Here is a 22218-nt window from a genome sequence, read left to right as displayed (position 1 = left end):
AAACAGTATCCAATCTCCTTGAGGATATAGAAGCAAAAAAAATTTTTTTAATGTTTTATTTATTTCTGAAAGAGAGAGAGAGCAGGGGAGGGTCAGAGAGAGAGAGAGGGAGACTCAGAATCTGAAGCAGTCTCCAGGCTTTGAGCTGGCTGTCATTGAGCTAGCACATAGCCCGATGTGGGGCTCGAACCCATGAACAGTGAGATCATGACCTGAGCCAAAGTTGGATGCTTAACCGACTGAGCCACCCAGGTTCCCCAAGAAGCAAAAATTTTTTAAATTACTTTATTGAGAAGTGACTCAGATGAGCTCTTAGGACTTTCAAAATTTCAACTTTAACTCTAATGCTTGATTTTAGATCTTCCCCCACCCACACCTGAAGTTTTTAGTTTGTTTTACAGCTAGCAAATATAGTTAGTTAGATAGATAGATAGATAGATAGATAGATAGATAGATAGATAGATGAATAGATAGATATAGATAATTGACTGGTTTTAACATCATAATTTTTCTCTAGTAATGATGCTCACTCATACTATAGGATCCCCTTATCCTTTGTAATTAGAGTAAGTTGTGCTTTTAAGTTAATGTGCATTTTGAACAAAGTAAAAAACATACTGTCAATTAGATGAAATGTTCTGAATATAGTTAGGGATAAGACATCTGATTTTCTTTAAAAAACATACAAAGATACTGAAAAGAATAATTTTGTATGTGTAGAATAATTGGATGGTTATCTAGATAAAGAAATCAAAGTAGAAGTCCAGTGTCATTTTCTTATCATCTCTGGTTGAAATCCTAACAAAGTTCTCACCTGTCAAGGCACATGTTTGACCATATATTCTAGCGCCAGAAGCCTGTCATGAAGACTCTGTTGAAAGAAGCAAAGCAAGTCACATTAACTATGATGCTGAGTTATCTCCTATAGGCTGAGAGGCAAAGGCATCTATTATTACCTAATAACTATCTTTGATTATTTTCAATCTTGGAATGATGTGGTAGCATCACTAAATATCAGGTAATAACGCTATAAAATATTTGTATGGCTTTGATGCAAAATGCTGGACTAGCTGTTGTATGTCTTGATTTTATAGGTGCCTTTAGTGACTGTTTTAGGCTATGTTACATATGTAGTTTTCTTGTACTATGTCAGTATTTTATGATACAATTTATTTTTGGATGACAAGGCCTAATGACTAAGGAACAAAAAGTTTCTCCAGAGATCTTTAGCCCAGTCAGAATATTGGCATTCCCCAAAGGTGGCTTTCCTCATGTAATAATATTCAGCCCCAATGAAGACACATTTTCAATTGTAACTGTAGAAAATTTGTGACAGGTAAATGAGGTACATTCTGAAAGCATCATTGACTATTTCCTATGATTGAAGATAACACTATACATATTTCATAGTGGTCTTAAAATTTAATCAGATACCTATATAATGAGTTACTAGCTTCACTTCAAAGAATCCTAGTACTAGTGTTAAGTAATTTAAGGCCCATTAAGGATGTTTATCAGGATTCAGAATGGCATGTTCATGAAAACCCCATTAAGTATATCTGTATTGATTTGTTCCTAGAGAAACTAAGCAATGCTATGAATCATAAGTTTCAAAGAAAAGATTTTGATGTTGGCCCTTGAGTTTTCTAAATAAATTCATTTCTGAGTAGCTTCCATATTTCTATGATTTTAGAATTTTTTTACATAAATTTAATGAGCTACTTAATATAGAGAATTACATCAAAATTCTCAGTTTAAGAATACTTACCGCCTGGGTGGCTTAGTCGGTTAAGCGTCCGACTTTCGCTTAGGTCATGATCTCGAGGTTCGTGGGTTCGAGCCCCGCATCGGGCTCTGTGCTGACTGCCAGCTCAGAGCCTGGAGCCTGTTTCAGTCTGTGACTCCCTCTCCCTCTGACCCTCCCCTGCTCGCGCTGTCTCTTTCTCTCTCTCCTAGAAGTAAATAAAACATTAAAAAAAAAAAAAAGAATACTTATGGGGCACCTGGTAGCTGTGGGTTCGGGCCGCACATCGGGCTCTGTGCTGACAGCTCAGAGCCTGGAGCCTGCTTCAGATTCTGTGTCTCCCTCTCTCTCTCTCTCTGTCCCTTCCCCGCTCATGCTCTCTCTCTTTCTTTCTCTTTAAAAAAAAAAAATAAACATTAAAAAAAAGAATTATTTATGAATTATTTTCCTTCTCTTTGTTTTATTATTATCATTACTATTTTATTCTGAGTTTAGTGATATGTACCAGGGACCTGGCAAAGTGTTTGAAATACAAATAAGACAAAAACAATTGTAGTTCCTGATATCACAAAACACGTGGAAAAGATGCAGGTTTGTTAACACATGTCTGTACTTTGTGTTCAAATCTGTTAAATAGAGTTCTATATACATATATAGCATAATTTTTGCTTATTTTTGTATTTGCCTGCTGTTCACATCATATAATTTAGCTCTGCTTTGCTATTTTTTAGTGTTTGTTTATTTTGAGAGAGAGAGAGGCAGAGAGAGAGGGAGAGAGAAAATCCCAAGCAGGCTCTGCACCTTCAGCACAGAGTCCAACATGGGGCTTGATCTCATGAACCCGTGAGGTCATGACCTGAGCTGAAATCAAGAGTCAAATGCTAAACTGACTAAGCCACCCAGGCACCCCTCTCTGCTTTTCTTTTACTATAACTGCTTGGGTATTCTACATTTCTTCTTGTATACAAATATATACATATACATATTTCCAATTATTAGCCACTGGTCAAATGAGTTGTCACTGTATTTGCTCATTAGCAGGTGGTAATAACAAAAATTACAGAACATTTTATGAGTTACAGATCTCTTCTTACCTTCATCATCTCACAACAAATTAGGTTGGCAAGTTTTTAATTCAAGTTTTCAGAAGAAACCAAGTATCCTAGGATCTAAGTGTTTCATCCTACCTCACTTATTCTGGTCTATATGAACAGGATCCCAAATGNATAGCATTAAAAAAGTAAAACACTGATATAAATTTTGTTTATGTCAGAAAAACACTTTCATCTTTATTTTTTAAATGTGAGTAGAAACTCATTTCTTCTGCAATAGCATTAGTCAATTCATTTTTCTTGTTCATAGCACTAATGTGTACAGCACTAGTTCACAGATGTTAGTTGGCATGAATATGTATCAGCAGAAAGTGCGAACCACAACCTATATAGTAGCTATTGTAAACTTCACCTCATTTACACTGTTGAGCATCTGTTTATGGCTCTCATTTTTTTAATCGTATGTATGCCCTTGTACCTTTAATGTCCTTTGTGTTCATTATATCAGATGAAGTTAATTTTCTCTAGTTTCTCAAGATGGGGATTATTTCTGCTATTTTACAGAAATAACATGGGAGTTTTGGTATGCCCATCATATATGTAATTTTATTTTCTTTGTAAGTTTATCTTCTACATAATACAGGCTTCTGTATGTTAGTAACAATTCAGGTTGTAGCTACATGTGAAAGGAAGAGAGAGAAAGACAGAGAGAGAAAGGAAGGAAGGAAGGAAACAAGCAAGAAAGGCAGAAAGGAAGAAGAGAAGGAAGGAAGGAAGGAAATCAGTAGGCCAGTGAAAAATTCAGTCACATATTGCATAGCCAAAATAAATTATCATTTGTAAGCCCTGAGTAAATAATTAATTGTGAATTTTAATTTTATATAATTTTTAGAATTTGTAAAATATAAGTATTTGGTAAGAATCAGGGAAAGCAGAAACAATCAGTTTGATGATAAGATAAACTCTAGTACTATTTATGCAATGTTAATTAAATGGATTAAAATGTATTTACTGTTAAAAATATAAGAAGAAGCCCTAAAACTTAAGGCATGTTATAAGTTTAAGAAAAGAGGAGAAATAATGCAGCAAGAGAAAAGATTTACAATCAGCAAAACCAACTGCTTGCCTCTTTATAATTCATGTTTTCATTTATCCAACAGATGTTTATTGTATCCTTACAATAAATCTGTGCCTTACAACAAAACCTATGCCCCTCAACAGCTTACATTTTATTGAGAGAAAAGAAAGAAAGAAAGAAAGAAAGAAAGAAAGAAAGAAAGAAAGAAAGAAAGGAAGGANTGAGAGAAAAGAAAGAAAGAAAGAAAGAAAGAAAGAAAGAAAGAAAGAAAGAAAGAAAGGAAGGAAGGAAGGAAGGAAGGAAGGAAGGAAGGAAGGAAAAGCAAAGGAAGGAAGAAGGACGAAAGGGAAGGAAGAAACTGAGAGAAAGAAAGAAAAGGAAGGAAAGAAAGAAAAGAAAGGAAAGGAAAAGAAAGGAAGGAAGAAAGAAGAAAGAAAAAATTATTTCCTCTTAATTCACCCATCCCCCTACCCCCCCTTTGGCAATCACCAGTTCTCTATATTTATGAGTCTGTTTCTCCCTTTGTTGTTGTTTGTTTGTTCATTTGTTTTGTTTATTGTACTCCACATATAAGTGAAATCAAATGGCATTTGTCTTTCTGTATGTGACTTATTTCACTTAGCATAATATCTGTTAGGTCCATCCATGTTGTCGTGAATGACAATATTTCATTCTTTTCTTATGGCTTCATAACTGTTAAATCACTATGTTATATACCTGAAACTAATTTAATATTACATGTCAACTATACTTCATTAAAACTTTTGAAAACTAAGATAAATAAGCAAGATAATTTCACATTATGATACTTGCCTAAGGGAAATAAACAGATAAGATGGAACATTAGTTAAGGCAGCCACTTTGGATGGGCTGCTTGGGAAAGGTCTCTTAGAGGAGGTGACTTTTGAGCTTTAAGGATCAGAAAAGAGGGACTTGTGAAGTTCAGAGAGACACATAGTCTAGGCAGAAAGAACAAATGCAAACACTAGAAAATAGTGAGAAAGAACTTGTTATGAGATAATATTGAGATTCTAAGAAGAGTCAGATTATTTAGGGCACAGTAGGACATAGTCAAGATTTTGGATTTTTTTTAAAGAACCACTAAATCTTGAAGGAGATGAATGATAAAATCTAATCTATGTTTTTAAAATATCTGACTGTTGTATGGATAATGGATAGTAGAGAGGCAAATGGGGAGACCAGGAGACCTATCTACAATAATTACATGAGGTGAGGCAAAAAGACCATAGATTTTGAGGGAGACATTGGAGATGGATAGGAGCTGAGGCAGAGTAGCTAACTCCTGGTGAAGGAAAGGAAGGTATCAGGGATGAACATCAGCCCTAGGATACTCACTTGCTGCTAAAAAGAAAAACAAAAATTAACAGAGCACAAATCTTAATGAAGCAGTAACCAAACTAAAGAGGTATGAACTACTTACATTAAGTTAATCACATATTTCCAACCTACAACTAAGGAGTGGGACTCTCACACCTAACTGAAGAATTTCATAGACTCAGTCTACCTAGATTACTTGTACTCTCTACCCAACCTTTTAGTGAAAAGTATCAAGCTGGAAACTGTTTCTCCCAAGCTGGGGCTGCATCTTATTTTTCTCTTCCCAACTCATAGTAAAGTGTCCTTCAGAGTAGAGTGAGCCAAAGTTGGTCAAATTCAATATCAATTTCTTCTTAGTTTTTTTTTTTTCAGCAGATTTAAAGGACACACTGTATATAGGTACTCTTCTGTATTCTTTACACAATTTATTCTTATAGAAACCCTGTTAGGTAACTATTATTGTTAATAATATCCCCTTCTCATAGATAAAGAAACTAAGGTTGGTTAAAGAATATTAACCATCTTGATGTCTATCAGTTAGTGAGACAGAATTAGAATTTATACCTATGTCTGTTGTATTCTAAAACTTGTGTTTTTCATGACATTGTGCTACCGTATTGATCAGAAAATATATATTAACAAATCATTTAGAACTATATGCTTTTTGACTCCTTTTAGTAGATCTGCAATACAAGATTAGTGTAAAAAATGACAGAGTTGCGCCTGTGTGGCTCAGTTGTTTGAGCACCCACCTCTTGTTTCGGCTCCAGGTCATGATCCAGATTTGTGGAATTCTCTTTCTCTCTCCCTCTCCACAGCTTGTGCCCTCTCTTTCTCTCTCTCTTCTCTCTCTCTCCTCAGCTCATGCTCTGTCTCTTTCTTTCTAAAAGAATATGACAGAGAAATATAAAGAATTAAAGGGACATATTCAGGGGCGCCTGGGTGGCTCAGTTAGTTAAGTGTCTGACTTCGGCTTAGGTCATAATCTCATGGTTCATGGGATCAAGCCCCAGGTCGGGCTCTGTGCTGACAGCTAGCTCAGAGTCTGGAGCCTGTTTTGGATTCTGTGTCTCCCTCTCTCTCTGACCCTCCCTTGCTTATGCTGTCTCTCTCTCTCAGAAATAAATAATAAAAAAAATTTAAAAAGTTAAACAAAAAATAAATTAAATAAAGGGGCATATTCATATCTTCCTGATAAAATTATGAAGGTTTCAGGTGTTCTGAATAAGAAACTCTGCCAATCCATTGGAGGATGCTCTCTAACAGGTTATGAGAATATCAGATTACTCAGCACAGAGCAAATCAGGTGATAGATGAAAGGCTGATATTGTGTTGTATTAAAACACTTACTAAGTACTATAGAATGCATAGAAATGTCAAAAATGATGAGTCAGATCCAAGATTTAATGAACATTAGATTAGAAGGAGGAGGAAACAAATGTGAGTGGAAGAGGAATTATCTATGTTGATATTCTTAATCACCTGTAAGGCTTATAAAAATAAAGAGCCCTGGGACCATCCCTCCCAACCCCCCAGACATTCTGGAGCATTTAACAAATGCTCCCAGATGATTTTGGTACAAGTAGGTAATGGACAACACTTTGGGAAAATACTGATTTAGTCTCATTCTTTTTTGTTGTTGTTGTTGTTTTTAATGAATCAGCCTAAGGCTTGTAAAGGAAAATGGTTATCTGAACTTGTAGCACCCTTTTTCGCTAGAACTTTGGCTTATATCAGTCTCCTAGAGGCCCAATTCTGTCCTCTTTGATACTTGGATTTAATTTTCCCAACTCCAGCCATAGCCCAGCTAACAATATGTATCACTGCTATTTCTCTTCTAGAATCACAACCACAGCTGCCTGCATGATGGACCTAAGGCGGTACCCACTGGATGAACAAAACTGCACCTTGGAAATTGAAAGCTGTAAGTTTTCCTAAGAATGAAGCTAGATTGAACTCTGCTTTAAGGTTGCTCTTGTTTATATCCAGACCACAAGCCCTGCAAAGGCACTGCTACCACAGTAAATCTGGTGGAGGGAGACAGATTCAGTATCTTTTCTCAGCTTGTTTTCCAGTGACACAGGAAATACCAACTGTCTTTGCCTCTTGGGGATGTTATCTCTTTGCAATTGAAAATAAATATGGCCTCTGGACCAGTTAAAACATTCACAATGTGTGGATTGGTGGACTGTTCTTTGTTTCAAGGGACTACTTTCAGTGTCTAAAATTTAGTTTATATTCCTGCTGACAGCCATATTGAGCAAGATTGGTGTCTATGTTTGTGTTTATTTTCTTTCCTGTGCTGACTTGTTTTGCAGTGTTGTTGCTTTTCTGGGCCACGGTTTCTTGATGATTCAGTCATCTGCCCTGTTGGGTGGGCAAAAACATTGATCTCATGACCCCTCTCCATTTTGGAGGTCATTTGAGATAGAACAGGTTTCAAATCTCTTTTCTTTGTCAGTTCTTTGCAATGTTTTCATACCTCATCCCACCAAACAATTGGAAGCAGATGATTTTATATCCAGCATTCTAAATAATGAGTAACTTGACTGCTGTGTGGATGGGATACACTCAGCTATTGTGAAGAAACTCTAGTTGTGGCAGAGAGGTGCAAGTCGAAGTCACTGCTCTGAGTGAAAATATAAGCCTTTATGGCACATTGCTGGTATTTTGCCCAGTAAAGTAATAAGCTTCCAGGGATAATTTAATTTATATGCATTTTTTGGAAGGAATTGATTTCATATTTATGTTTCCAAATCATCATTATTTTCATTTTTGGTATTTTCAGTAAAGAACTATTTAATGACATTGGTCTATAGGTTTTTGATGACTATTTTTATGTAAGTATTTTGGGATAACTTTGCATTTTCATAACTTACAATAGAACTTAAGTGCAAATTGTTCTTCAAAGTCCAATTTCTTTGTTTCCAATTGTTCGTATAAGGATGTTTTAAAAAAATGAAGATTGGCATATACAAAGAGTGAGTTTTTAGTAAGAAAATTTTTCATGGTGAAATTTGAGTGGAATTTTAAATAATCATAATTGTACACATGGTTAAAGCACTTGCACTCATGTTATTTCATTTGAGCTCTCCATAACCATTCAAGGTAAGTAAACAAGGCCCTTTTATTAGGCATCTTTTAAAAGGATGCCTAAGGACACAGCCAACACTCAGGTGTTTAATGTAATTAAATTATAATTCTGACAAGGATATTTTTAAATTAATGTGATAATTCTTCAGACCTTTACAAGTTTTAAGCTTTAATAAAGGGGCTTTTACATTTCTCATTTCAATTCACAGTTACCCAGTTAAATGGAGTAGAATAGATTTTTTCCACAGCCTTACTTAGATATAATTGATCTATAACATTCTGTAAGTTTAAGATGTATGAGGCGATGATTTGATACATGAATATATTGTAAAATGATTACCATAATAAGATCAGTTAACAAATCCATTACCTCACTAAGTTACCTTGTGTGTGTATGTTGAGGACTGAGCTACTCTCTTAGCAACTTTCAAGTGTACAATACAGAATTGTTAACTATAGTCACCGTCCTACAGATTAGGCCCCCAAATATTACTCATCTTTTAACAGAATATTTGTAAACCTTTAACCGCCTTCAAATATCTCCCACATACCCTCACCCCTGGCAACCACCAAGTTGCTCTCTGTTTCTATAACTTCAGTATTTATTTTTAGATTCCACATATAAATAGGATTATACAGCATTGGTCTTTGTCTTATTTCACTCAGTATAATTCCCTTAGCTTTTATCTATATTATTGGAAATGACAGGATTTCCTTTTTTATGACTGAATAATATTCCATTATATACATATATCACATTTGTTTTACCTGTTCATCCATCAGTAGACACTTAGATTGTCTCTGTGTCTTGACTATTATAAACAATTCTGCAGTAAACATGGAACAGCAGATGTCTCTTCAAGATAGAGATTTCATTTCCTTCATATATTTACAGCAATAGGATTGCTAGATAATATGGTAATTCTATTTTCCATTTTTTGAGAAACTTTGATTCAGCTTTCCATACTGTCTGTATCAATTTGCATCATCACCACCAGTGCACAATATTCTCTTTTCTTCACATCATTGCTAGTACTTGTTATATTGTCTTTTGGATAATAGCCATTCTAACAGGTGTGAAGCAATATCTCCTTGTGGTTTTGGTTTGAATTTCCCTGATACAAATTATTTTGCACGTATATATCCAGTTTCCCCAACACCATTTCTTGAAGACACCTTTTTTTTTTTCCCATTGAGTATTCTTGGCTTCATTGTCAAGATTGAGTTGATCATACATGTGAGAATTTATTTCTATACCCTTTGATTCTGTTCCATTGGTCTATGTGTCTGTTTTCATGCCAGTACTATATTGTTTTTATTACTATAGCTTTGCAGTATAGTTTGAAATCAGGAAGTATGATGCCTCCAGCTTTGTTACTCCTGTTCAAGAGTTCTGTAGTTTTTCCAGGTCTTTTGTGGTTCCGTGTAGATTTTAGTATTATTTGTTGTTCTATTTCTGTAAGAATGCATTGGCATTTAAATAGGAAATCCAGGGGCGCCTGGGTGGCTTAGTGGGTTAAGCGTCCAACTTTCGCTTAGGTCATGATCTCGCGGTTCGGGGGTTCGAGCCCCGCGTCGGGCTCTGTGCTGACTGCCAGCTCGGAGCCGGGAGCCTGTTTCAGTCTGTGACTCCCTCTCTCTCTGACCCCCTCTGACCCTCCCCTGCTCACACTGTCTCTCTCTCCCTCTCCTAAAAATAAATAAAACATAAATAAATAAATAAGAAATCCATTAACTCTATAGGTGGCTTTGGGTGATAGAGACATTTTAATCACATTAATTCTGATCTGTGAACATGAGATATATTTTCATTTATTTATGTCTTCAATTTCTTTCATCAATATCTTATACTTTTCATTGTACAGATCTTTTACTTCCTTGGTTAAATCTATTTCTAAGTATTTTATTGTTTTTCATGCTATTGTAAATGGGATTGCTTTATTTATTTTGTTTTCAGAGTTCATTGTGAGTGCATAGAAATGTACCTGATTTTTGCATGTTTATTTTGTATCCTGCAACTTTACTGAATTTGTTTATTAGTTCTAATTTGGATGGGGGGGAGTCTTTAGGGTTTTCTATACCTAAGATCATGGATCTCTATTTCTAAGATCATGTCATTTGCAAACAATAATAATTTTACTTTTTCCTTACCAATTTGGATATCTTTGATTTCTTTGGATTGCCTGATTTCTCTGGCTAGGACTTTCAGTACTATGCTGAAGAGGATCACAGAGAGTGGATACCTTTCTATTGTTCCTGTCTTAGAGGAAACACTTTCAGTCTTTCACCATTTAGTTAGCTATGGATTTGTCATATATAGCCTTTATTATATTGAGGTACATTCCTTCTATATCCAATTTTTCAAGAGTTTCTATCATGAAAGGATGTTAATTTTGTCAATTTCTACATCTATTGAGATGATTCTTATCTTTCATTTTATTAATTTGATGTGTCACATTTATTGATCTGCATACAGTGAATCATCCCTACATCCCAGGGATGAATCCCACTTGCTTATGGTGTATTATTTTTTTAATGTGCTGTTGAATTTGGTTTGCTAGTATTTTGTTGAGAAGCTTTGCATCTATACATGTCAGGGATATTATCCTGTCATTTTCTTACAGTATCCTTATCTGGCTTTGCTGTCAGTGTCATACTAACCTTGTAAAATGAGTTTAAGAGCATTCCTTTCTCTTCAACTTTTTAAAAGAGTTTAAGAGGGACTGACATTAATTCTTGTTTAAATGCTTGGAAAAGAAATAATGTTTGGTAAAATTCACCAGTGAAAAGAAACCTTGTTCTGGGCTTTTCTTTGTAGGGAAGTGTTTGAGAACTGATTTTATCTCCTTGCTTATTATTGGACTGTTCAGATTTTCTAGTTCTGGTTCTTCATGAATCAGTCTTCATAGATTCTATGTTTCTAGGAATTTATTAATTTATTGTAGGTTGTCTAATTGATTGGTGTATGATTGTTCATAGCAGCCACTTTGATCCCTTGTATTTCTATGGTATCAGTTGTAACGTCTCCTCTTTCATTTACAATTGTATTTATTTGAGTTCATTTTGTTTTCTTGGCTAGTCTGACTAAAGACATTAATTTTGTTTATCTTTTCAGAGAATGAATGCTGATTTTTTATTTTTCTTTTATACTCTTTTGTTTTTCAGTGTTTTTCTGTTGTCTATTTCATTTACTTCTTCTCTAATCTTGATTATTTCTTTCTGCTAACTTTGGGTTTAGTTTGTTCTCTTTTTCTTAGTTCCTTAAGGTGTAAAGTTAGGCTGTTTACTTAAGATCTTTCTTTTGTCTTGATGCATGTAGTTGTAACTGTCAACTTTCTTCTCAGAACTGTTTTTGCTACATCCCATAAGTTTTGATATGTTGTATTTCTGTTTCATTTGTCTTAAGATTTTTTTTGTTTTCCTTTATATTTCTTTTTTAACCATTGGTGGTTAGGATTGCTTCATTTCCATGTATTTGTGCTTTTTCCAGATTTCTTACTGTTAATGATTGCTAGTTTCATACCACTGTGGTCACAAAAGACCTTTGATATAATTTCTGTCTTCTTGAATTTTTTGAGACTTGTTTTCTGGCTAACATATAATATGTCCTAGAAAATATTCTCTGCATGCTTGAGGACAACATGTATCCTGTGCTCTTGGATGGAATGTTCTGTATGTCTGGTCCATTTTTTTAAATGTTTTTTTTTAATTTATTTCTGAGAGAGAGAGAGAGAGACACAAACACACAGCATGAGCAGGGGAGGGTCAGAGAGAGAGGGGGAGATACAGAATCTGAAGACAGGCTCCAGGCTCTGAGCTAGCTGTCAGCACAGAGCCCAACATGGGGCTCGAATCCACAAACCGTGAGATCATGACCTGAACCGAAGTCAGATGCTTAATCGACTGAGCCACCTAGGAGCCCCTGTTTGGTCCATTTTGTATGTAGTGTTATTCAAATCTTCTATTTCCTTATTGATTGTCTGGATGATCTAGCCATTCTTGAGAGTAGGGTATTAAAGTCTCCACCTATTACTGTATTCCTTTTTGTTTCTTCTTTTAGTTTTTTTAGTAGCTTCTTTATATATTAGTGTGTTTCAGTGTTGTATAAATATTTATGATTGTTATATCTTTTTGATGATTGACCCCTTTATCATTATCAAAGATCTTCTTTGTCTTTAGTAAGCATTTTTAGCTTAAAATTTACAGGCAGATATTAATATTCCTGTCTTTACATCTAAGGAAACAGACTCAAAGAGGTAAGATCATTTGCCCAAGATCATTCAGCCACTCCGTGGAATAATGGCTTTATACTCTTGTGGTAATTGATAGCTGACTTATATTTACACCACTGATTTTGTAAGGACCAGATGTATAAGAAGGTCCCTATTCTAGAAATCAAGAAAATATCCTATACTTACAACATAGACCCTACTCATATTTAGCCAGACAGCAAATCATTGTTATATGATTAATAATGAAATATGTTCTATTATTAATATATATGTGTATGCAAGTCTTGCTATTATTGGTAGGTAGTTAAGTAATTAAGCATATTGAAATGAATTTACGATCCTAGGTTTTAAACAACTAGCTCTGAAGTTGATGCCTGACATTCAACCTTATTTATCCATTTCTTTCTGCTAAGCAAACTCTAGGCATTCATTTATTCCCCTTTTCCCTCTCCCTTACCCTTCTTCTCCCTCTTTGCCTCTGCCTCGCTTCTCCTTACTTTTCTTCTCTCCCTCCTTTCCCTCCTGACTGTCCTTCCTCCCTACCTTTCTCCAATGAAAATGGCCTTAATAGTGAGATTACTAAATCCTTACTACATTCTCTCTATGTCAGCAATTTGTATATTGGTTTAGTGTCACAGAAAATAATATAACTTGATTCTGAGTGAAGGAATATTAGGATTGAGTTTATTGCAAGGCTATTTAATATGTTCCATCCAGAAATGAAAAATAATGCAAAGGGGGCAAGGGGAGTATTATGTGTCTTTGAAATGGGAATAGTTAGGTGGCTAATCTCTTATATTCTCAGCCAGATTAGCTGCCCAATACCAATACCAGCTACATGGCCTTTCTCCCCTCCTCATACGGGAAAGATTATCTTATATACTTTAACCCCCATTTTCCAGGTTCCCCACTTCGGGCATGTGAACCACTTGTCTGGAAGGGAATGTGGAATTCTCTCAACTAGATCCATTGACAGGCTGCTCACATACTAAAAATCCAAAGGTTTCTCTTTTTTTCCTCATTTGTTAGTGTGCTTTTATCTCAGCCTGTCTCTGGGTGAGTTGGACTGGACAGCCTCAGTGTCTCAGAGAATAAGATTAACGTTCTCATTCCCAACATTGTTCATTTTTCAGTCAATCTCAGCCTTGGTGCAATCTACAGTAAATTAGAGAGTCTAGAGCTTTCCTAGCAGCTCTTTCATAGATAGCTTCACAGGTCTATGCCAAGTGTTCACTGAGATGGCCAGTCAGGCATGTCCTATTAGGACCTAAAAAAAAAAAAATTCTACCGCTGCCCTTGTGGCATCATCAGAAACCAGTTCTGCCAGCCTCTCACAGTCAATGATTACCTACAGTACACTGGGCAAGTCATCCAGCTTAGCTGAGACTCACTTTCCTCTAGATAAAATGGGAATAATAATATCTACTGCAACAAGTTATTATGAGGATTAAATGAACTAATAAAGATAAAATAATACACTTTGCTTGGTACATAGTAGACATCTAATAAATAGTAACTGGTGATTATTATTATTATTACACTGATTTTATTATATTTAAAGATTCCTCTACTGCTGTAGATTTGACCTAATTATAAGATCTAGTAAATCCAGGCGAGGAGAGACTCAGAATAGAGCATTGTCCTTCTCCACTTTGCTTTTACATGCTAAGTCAGTCTCATTATTTGTAGAGCTGTCTACTTCCTCATAATAAGTCTCAGACAGCTATGCCTACAGTATAAAATGCAAATTAATTTCTTCTATTTCTGTCAAAGGGAAAAGAGTTAATAGTTAGCTTCAAAATCCAAAGAGGAAGATTTAAAAGCTCTTTGACATTTATACTTAGATGGTATGGAAGTACAGTTCATTTTAAAATGTAATCCATTTGTGGTTTTGGTAACATTTTAAAGTGGCCAGAGAAGACAGCCTCACCCACTGACCATCTAAAGCCTCTGCAATCAATGTAGCAAAATGTGCCCATAAGTGTGTGTTGGCACAGTTTTCTCTTCTTCCTAGAGATATTCACCATGCTTTAGGAAAGAAAGAAATAGAAATGTGTCTGTTGTTGTCTTATTGTATTCCAGTTTGGATATTTTATAAAACAGGTGACTGATGGAATTAAGACTCTATTTTCTTTTCAACAACTGTATTGAAAATAATCTTTATTAAAGAGGGCACTGTAGATTGGTATACTTAAATAGATTAAGGTACTGAATCCATAGTATGGCACAGGTTAATATATTTTGGATATAGCTTATGCTATGTACTGCTCAATATTTTTGTAAATATACATAAAAGGTTTTTAAGAACTTAGAGGAAAAGATCATGCATTGTGAAATTGCATTTCACAGTGAAATTTCTAAAGTGAAAATTGATGGCATTTTAGAGTATGTCACTAGATTGAAAAACACCTATCACAGAGTGGTATCACAGTGTGTATAATGGATGAGGGGACATTTATTTATTTATTATTTATTTTATTTTTTATGAGAAAGAAAGGGAGGGTGCAAGTGAGCAAGGGGTGGGGGGAGACAGAGAGAGGGAGAGAAAATCCCAAGCAGGCTCTGCACTATCAGCACAGAGCCCCAAGTGGTGATCTAGCTCACCTGAAATGGGGCTCAAATTCAAACCACGACATCATGACCTGAGCTGAAGTTGTAGGCTTAACCAACTGAGCCACCAAGACACCCAAAGAGACATTTATTGAATATAGGTAGTTAACTGATTTCTCAAGTTAACTAAACAGGTCACTTAGCTTTTTTCAAGCTATGGTTTCTCATCTCTACAATATTGCAATACCTTATAGGTAATGAGGTAATCAAGACAGAGATCTTTGTGTCATGCTTGGTACTGATCTTTGCATAGGTAGCAGCTGTTATCATTATACCGTCATTACTATCAATTTCACCTGGAATATTGTGCTCAGTAGAATCACAGCATTTTAGATGGATATTTAGCAGTCAGAATAATCAAAATATGAATGATACATAAACTATGGAGTATGAAGAAACTAGGGAGGAGGGATGCATCTACCTTGAAGAAGAGAAACCTAGGGACAGAGTGGCAGTATTTGAATGGGCTAGCTTGCCGGAGGCGGAGCCGGCTCCGGCAGGTTCCAGGGGTCCCTGAAGGATGGACGGTGTCGGAGAAAGAGAGAGAGAAAGTGAGAGAGCCCCGGAGATTCTTTCTGATCGCCAGGCAGGCATCTCTGTCCTGTTGGGTTTTGTGTCTTTATTTAAAGGTTCAGCAACAAGATGAAGTCATAGAAAGGAATTTCTTACAATGGGAGGTCTTTTGTGATAACAATACTAGAATTATTCCGACCAAGGAAATAACAGAATGTTCTTAGTGAAAAATAGGATAACATATAGGTCAAGTTGTATATAGATAAGTTAGGAGTATTTTGTCTGGCTCTCAAGAGGATGAATGTTTATGAATTGGTTTGTTTGTGGAGACTAACATGGGGACCCTGAATGGGTCCGTCTTTTGCCCCTGGGTTATGTTTTAGCTACTGTTATCTATCCTCATCCCAGCTGCCAATGTAAGAGAGGGTGTTTGTGGAAAGTAGGCCTTGAGGAAGGGACTGTTATGTTTCACCAATTAGCAAAGGTCTAAGTGGTAACTATGTTTTGCTCTTAACCCCAAAATAGGCCCTTGGTCTCAGGGCCAGGCTCAATTGTAATTCTTGTGTTCTTAACCCCCAAAGTCTCGGATCTGCAAGGCCCATAGGAAGAGCCTTTTGACCATTTTCCCCATAGAGCTTTCATCCAAAATTTCTTTTGTAAAGGCAGGAATATGCTTTTCCTTATGAGGTATCTGTATTCAGAATATGCGTCTGATATGGAATATTGTGAGGCCTGGTCAATACCAGTAGGCTTATATCCAACATGAGCAGAAGGAGATACCAGTTTTCATTTCTCATGGCAGGAGCTGCAAATATTGCCATTTCCTTGCTGTGATTGCCATCCAGAGAGGCCGGTGCGGCTCCCGGCATTAGCTGTTTTCAAAAAATTGTAGTATTTCCTCATAAGAGAGCAGACTATGTCCACTCTAGTGGCAAAACTAGACCAATGGTAAAAGATGCCAAAAGGTAATTTTGGACTGAAATATTAAAAACGAAAAGTTAATAGCAGTTACAGCTGGTGAAAATCCATCAGGCCGTTGAATGCTGTAAGACCATTTTCTGGGGAAAAGGCAATTCTTGCATTGGGCAAGCGATGTAATGATATGATTTCTGAGGAGCTCTGGGTTGATGGTTACTTGGCACCAGCAAAAATATGTAGGGCTTTAGTTAAAGGACAATTAGGTAAGCACTGGCTTCTGTGAAGATGCAGATCCCATATGTATATACATCTGGGAGCAATGCTATTTAGGAAAAGATGAAAATCACATCCTGGGTAAGATTTTAAATAGATAATATGTATGTGTTGCTGATGGTCTGTTGTTATTTAGCTAAGAGTCTTTCTTTTCTCAGATTTTCCTCACAGGGATACCGATTAACTGTTGAGCGTGTGAGGAGGAAGTCTAAGACACCCCCCCCCCCATATTTTCCTGCCTTTCTAAATGATTTAGAACCCCCTTGAGGGTTTTGGTCTTATTACAACTTAAGAATCATCACAGCAGAAGAGAATGTATGGGTGCCTGTGTCTCTGTGTGGCTGGGGGTGGGGGCTTGGTAATGCAAGTAATGAAGCTATCAAGTATTTTAGGTGATCCTAGAATTATTTGTCAGAAAAATATTACTGTGACATTCCAGTGGGACTGAGTTATAATTATTTACCTAGAGAAAATCAAAGAGCACTGCAAATGCTCCATGGTGTCACTGCATACAAACTTATTTCCATCACTGTTTTGTTTTGGTATTTTCTTGAATTGTAACTACTGGTGTGGAAGTAGGGAATTTTTATTCCCCTCCTTGCTGTGTGAGATACGTTTTTCAATGTGATCTCCATTTAACCATCTTTGTTGAACAATTATTATTCTTATTCTCTTGTTACAATAAACAAGTACCAGATATGTGTTTAAAAATGCTGACACCTCATGCTGATAGTATTTGTGATCTTGCATATTCACACTTTAGAGCTTCTGTTGTTCCAATTAGTCTATTGTGAGAAAGTGAAAAAGTGAGTTAGATATAAAGGGTGCATCTTGATATGTAGTATGAAATATGAAAATATTTAACTCTTTCCATCTGAAGCTTTTTTACCCCAAGAATAAAGAGAAATATTTTTATTCACATTTTATAAACTTTCTCTTTCTGTAGTCTCTGTTTTCTCTTTCTGGAATTCCTACAGATAGATCTTGGGTGTCTCACATCTATCTACCATGGGTCTGAAATAAAATTTGTAGATTTTTATCTTACAGATTACTAATATTAATTTTATTCTAAAGAAATTCTTATTAGTAAGTATTCTATATTGGCCATCCTGTTTTCAATTTCTAAGAACTTTCTTATTCTTTGATTACTCATATTACATAGTCACTTGTTTTCTTTTTTTTTTATTTTTTTAATGTTTTATTTATTACTGAGAAAGAGAGACAGTGTGAGCAGGGGAGGGTCAGAGAGAGAGGGAGACACAGAATCTAAAACAGGCTCCAGGCTCTGAGCTGGCAGTCAGCACAGAGCCCAACGCGGGGCTCGAACCCACAAACTGACATAGTCACTTGTTTTCTTATGCAACGTCCTTTTTATTTTATGGGTATCATTTTAAATTATTTTAGAAGTTTTCTTCTGCTCCCTTCATTGTTCTATATCCTTTTGTGATGATGTATGTTTATTTATTATGGTCTTTCTTTTTTATGATGTTGATTTTCCTTGTAAATCTGCTAATCTTGGTAATCAATTCATATTTGTAGATAAAGGGCTAGTTTAGCCAATGAGTTACCGATACAGATTTTCTGAACTGATGTGTGTTTCCTTAGCACTTTTTACATGACTGTTTTCATAGTCAAGTTCTTCCCTGAATAAGGAGAGTAGAGGTAGGAGGAAAACGGGGTGTGATGACCATGCAGCCTCCCTCTTTAGAAGAGTGGGCTAAGACCTTTCACAGGTAACCAAGGCTCATCTGAAGCTTAAACATCTTAGATTATTTCACCCTTTCATTTCTAGAAGGATGTGATGGAACAACAACTTATCTTTTTATTCCCCTCCATTTGTAGCACTACCCAGGGCCATCTGGGGCTCTACTCTGATTCTCTCTTCAGCCCAATATCTCAAGTAGGAACTCAGGCAGCCCCACTTTGTTTAAGGAGCCTTCTTCCAGCATTGTCTAAGGGGCAGTCACTACAGCCAGATATAAAAGAAGTCTGGTGGTTGCATGGTGTCTCCTACTCTGTGAACTTCCTGAATCTGCAAATTCTCCAATACATAGGTTCTCAACTTTGCTGCACATCAGATCCCTTAGGGAGTTTTTAAAAATCCAAATGAACAGACCACACCACAGACCTATTGAATCAGTCATTTTAAAAGCTCCTTAGGTGATAACAATGAACAAAGTTGGGAGAGTCCCCTAGGGCATAGTTTCCACTCTTGAGTGAGCATGAGAATGTCCTGGACAGCTTGTGAAACACAAATTGCTGGGTCCTATCCCTGGGATTTCCACCTTAATGGGTCTGGAGTGAAGCTCAGGTGTTTGCGTTTTTCACATCCGCTGTCATGCTAATGCTGCAGGAGAAAGACCACACTGCTCCAGCTTTAGTGGGAAGATTGGCCCTCTCCTTTGCAGTTCGCCATGCAAACCTTGTTTCTTTATTTGGTTTTCTCTATCTACATAACTTCATCTACATTCTAACTTTTATATGTATGTTTTTCAACATTACTTATTTTATAGTACTCTTATGGATCTTTACTGTTCCTTTTTACAGTTATTTCTGAGATTTGAATAAGGCAGGAGAGGTAAATATACCATCTTAAAGTGGAATTCTCCTTTTTTCATACACAAATTCAATTTTCAACTACACATGCAATTTTCAATCTCATTTAAAAAATTTAATAGCATATCACAAATATCTTATTTTCTGAAATATTCTCTTATAATTTCTTGTGTCTATCTAATATTCTACATGTGGATGAATCATAATTTATTTAATAGGTTCTCTATTATACATCATAAAATAACTATTATTTTGCTATTTTTAATAATGTTGCAATTTGTTCATGATTAAAGCTCTGATTAAATACAATCATGATTTTATACACACACACATATGCTCTTCTGTACAATGTACTATGTAATGTTAAATTTAAATTAATTATTTTTTTTAAAAATTACAAACTTATTTCCTCAGTCTGACTAGGCATGTTTCATGTACTCAGTAGCCACATGTGACTAGTAGATGCCATATTGTGCAGTGCAAGCATATAGAACATTTTCATCTTCTCAGAAAAGTCTGAGTAAGACAAATTCATAGAAGTTGAATAACTGTATCATAGAAAAATTAAAATTTAAAGTCTTTGGATATGGTTTTCCATACATCCTGATTTCAAAAATGCTATAATGTAACAGTAGGCCAAAGGGCATTAGAATTGAAGTATAGTTATTTTCTTAATTGCAAAGAAAACCATTATTTTATTGTTCATTAAGTGAGCAAACAAAAAGGAAGCACAATTCATAGTGTTATGAAATTAGTATCCCGCATCTCACATATGAAAATCTGCCTGCTGTATTCATTTTTCCTGCAAGGCACCATTAAGCTGTCTCTGACATGGTGTTCAAAGCAAAGCAGTTTATAAACTGTATGTATATCTTAGTAAACACTAGCCTAAAAGATAGAATGTGAATAGAGAGTATTATCCTGACAGTGGTCAAGATTGCCACATGAATTCACACAAACTTTTGGTGATATATTTTAGTAGTAGACTCAGTCCCTTATCATATTTTTGCCCTGTATACATCAGTGTAAATACTGTGCTAAATCTGGATAAATGAAACACAAATGCTTCCACCCCTCATCTGTATTTTTTTTAACAAATAGTTTCTTGTCAAATTAGTTTCCACATAACACCCAGGGCTCATCCCCACAAGTGCCCTCCTCCATGCCCATCCCCTCTCCCCCCCCACATCCATCAGTCCTCAGTTTTTGTCAGCATTCAAGAGTCTCTCATGGTTTGCCTCCCTCCCTTTCCCCCACCATTTCCCCCCTTCTTCTCCCCCTTGTTCATCAGTTAAGTTCCTCCTAATCCTCCTATACGTGCAAACATATGATATTTGTCCTTCTCTGCCTGACTTATTTCGCTCAGCATAACACCCTCAAGGTCCATCCATGTTGCTACACATGGCCAGATTTCATTGTTTCTCATTGCCATGGAGTATTCCATGGTATAGATAAACCACATCTTCTTGATCCATTCGTCCGTTGATGGACACTTAGGCTCTTTCCATGTTTTAGCTATTGTGGAGAGTGCTGCTATGAACATTGGGGTACATGTGCTCCTATGCATCAGCATTTCTGTATCCCTTGGGTAAATTCCTAGCAGTGCTATTGCTGGGTCATAGGGGAGTTCTATTGTTAGTTTCCTGAGGAACCTCCACACTGTTTTCCAGAGGGGCTGTACCAGTTTACATTCCCACCAACAGTGTAGGAGGGTGCCCGTTTCTCCACATCCTCGCCAGCATCTAGAGTTCTCTGATTTGCTCATTTTAGCCACTCTGACTGGCGTGACCACCCCTCATCTGTATTAAGCTCACTTGGTAACTAAAAGAGCTCAGAGCTTAAGAACTGCTCACCCCTCTGACTATGTGGTAAGTGTAGGTGTAAAGTTTTGGGATGTATTGGCACAGGCTCAGTTTGCAACTCAAAGAACAGTGAGGAGCAATTATAAGGAAACTCATTCCCATTATTGGTTCTTAAACTGGTGTGTTTTCTTAAAGACTAAATGAGTTTCTGAGTCTCTCAGGACAGTGTTGGATTAGGCTCTGCTCAAAACCCTGCACTGTGTATATTTACCTTTCTGAAGGTGATGGCCACCTTCTTTTATGTTTCTAATGCTCATTTTTTCCTGCTTGGAAACTTCCCATTAAAATTGCAAACTCAGTTGACGTGCTCATTGAATATTATAAAATTTTTCTGTGGCAGATCTCATGATGAGAGGGTGGTGGGGTTACAAACTTGTTTACTTGGTTTTCTTGTGGCTCAGGAAAGGTGCCAACAGAGCTGTCAGCAAAAATTGTCTCTTTTTGGAGGGGCTTCATTTTATACTGGATCCTAATTAAGTGAAAATGCCACATGTGTGGCTTTCTTAGCATTTTTAGTGAAAGCTGGAGAGCACTTCAGGAAACCTGATGTGAACATCATAAGCCAGAGGCATAAATACACCCACAGACCTTCCCTGAAGCATTTCCAGAAGACTCATGTTGTTTTTGTTTGATAGTTGCAGCCCAATGAATTATAACTCAGACTGACTTTTTTCAGGTCCGGAATCTGGCTCCCTGTGTTACCACTTGGAGATATATTCCTTTCAGTAGGCTTTCAAAGCTCTTTATTTGTTTTTGAGAATCAAACACCTTTTTCTTCGTGATAGCATCCAGAGTCTATCATCTATCCCTGCTCCTACCTCCACTGCCTCCAGCACCATGATTATTATATTTATTGGTGTCATGATTGTCATCATCAATAATAGTAACTTCCATTTTTTAAATGTTACTTTATATTAGATACGTTGCTGTGTGTATATACACATGATCT

At 36.2% G+C, this 22218-nt stretch overlaps 1 protein-coding gene across 5 annotated transcripts in view; it reads left to right on the top strand.

Annotated features, from left to right (window-relative positions):
* LOC144245381 (gamma-aminobutyric acid receptor subunit beta-2-like) overlaps positions 1-22218 on the top strand; it is a 188846-nt gene that overhangs the window by 114381 nt on the left and 52247 nt on the right. For 2 of the 5 annotated variants that reach the window (XR_013339235.1, XM_077780772.1), the window contains exon 6: positions 7054-7136. Coding sequence is in view for 3 of the 5 variants with exons in the window: in XM_077780772.1 (XP_077636898.1) it covers positions 7054-7136 (83 nt within the window). In the remaining 2 variants the exon portion in view is untranslated. Of the gene's footprint in view, positions 1-7053; positions 7348-22218 lie in introns of those variants that run through there. The other 3 variants (XM_077780770.1, XM_077780771.1, XR_013339236.1) reach the window with 2 other exon arrangements.

This window comes from Crocuta crocuta, unplaced genomic scaffold (genome assembly GCF_008692635.1).
Source record: "Crocuta crocuta isolate KB4526 unplaced genomic scaffold, BGI_CrCroc_1.0 scaffold343, whole genome shotgun sequence".
NCBI classification, from domain to species: Eukaryota; Metazoa; Chordata; class Mammalia; order Carnivora; family Hyaenidae; genus Crocuta; species Crocuta crocuta.
The sequence above is the reverse complement of the archived record's forward strand: the minus strand, read 5'-3'. Positions and strand labels throughout refer to the sequence as shown.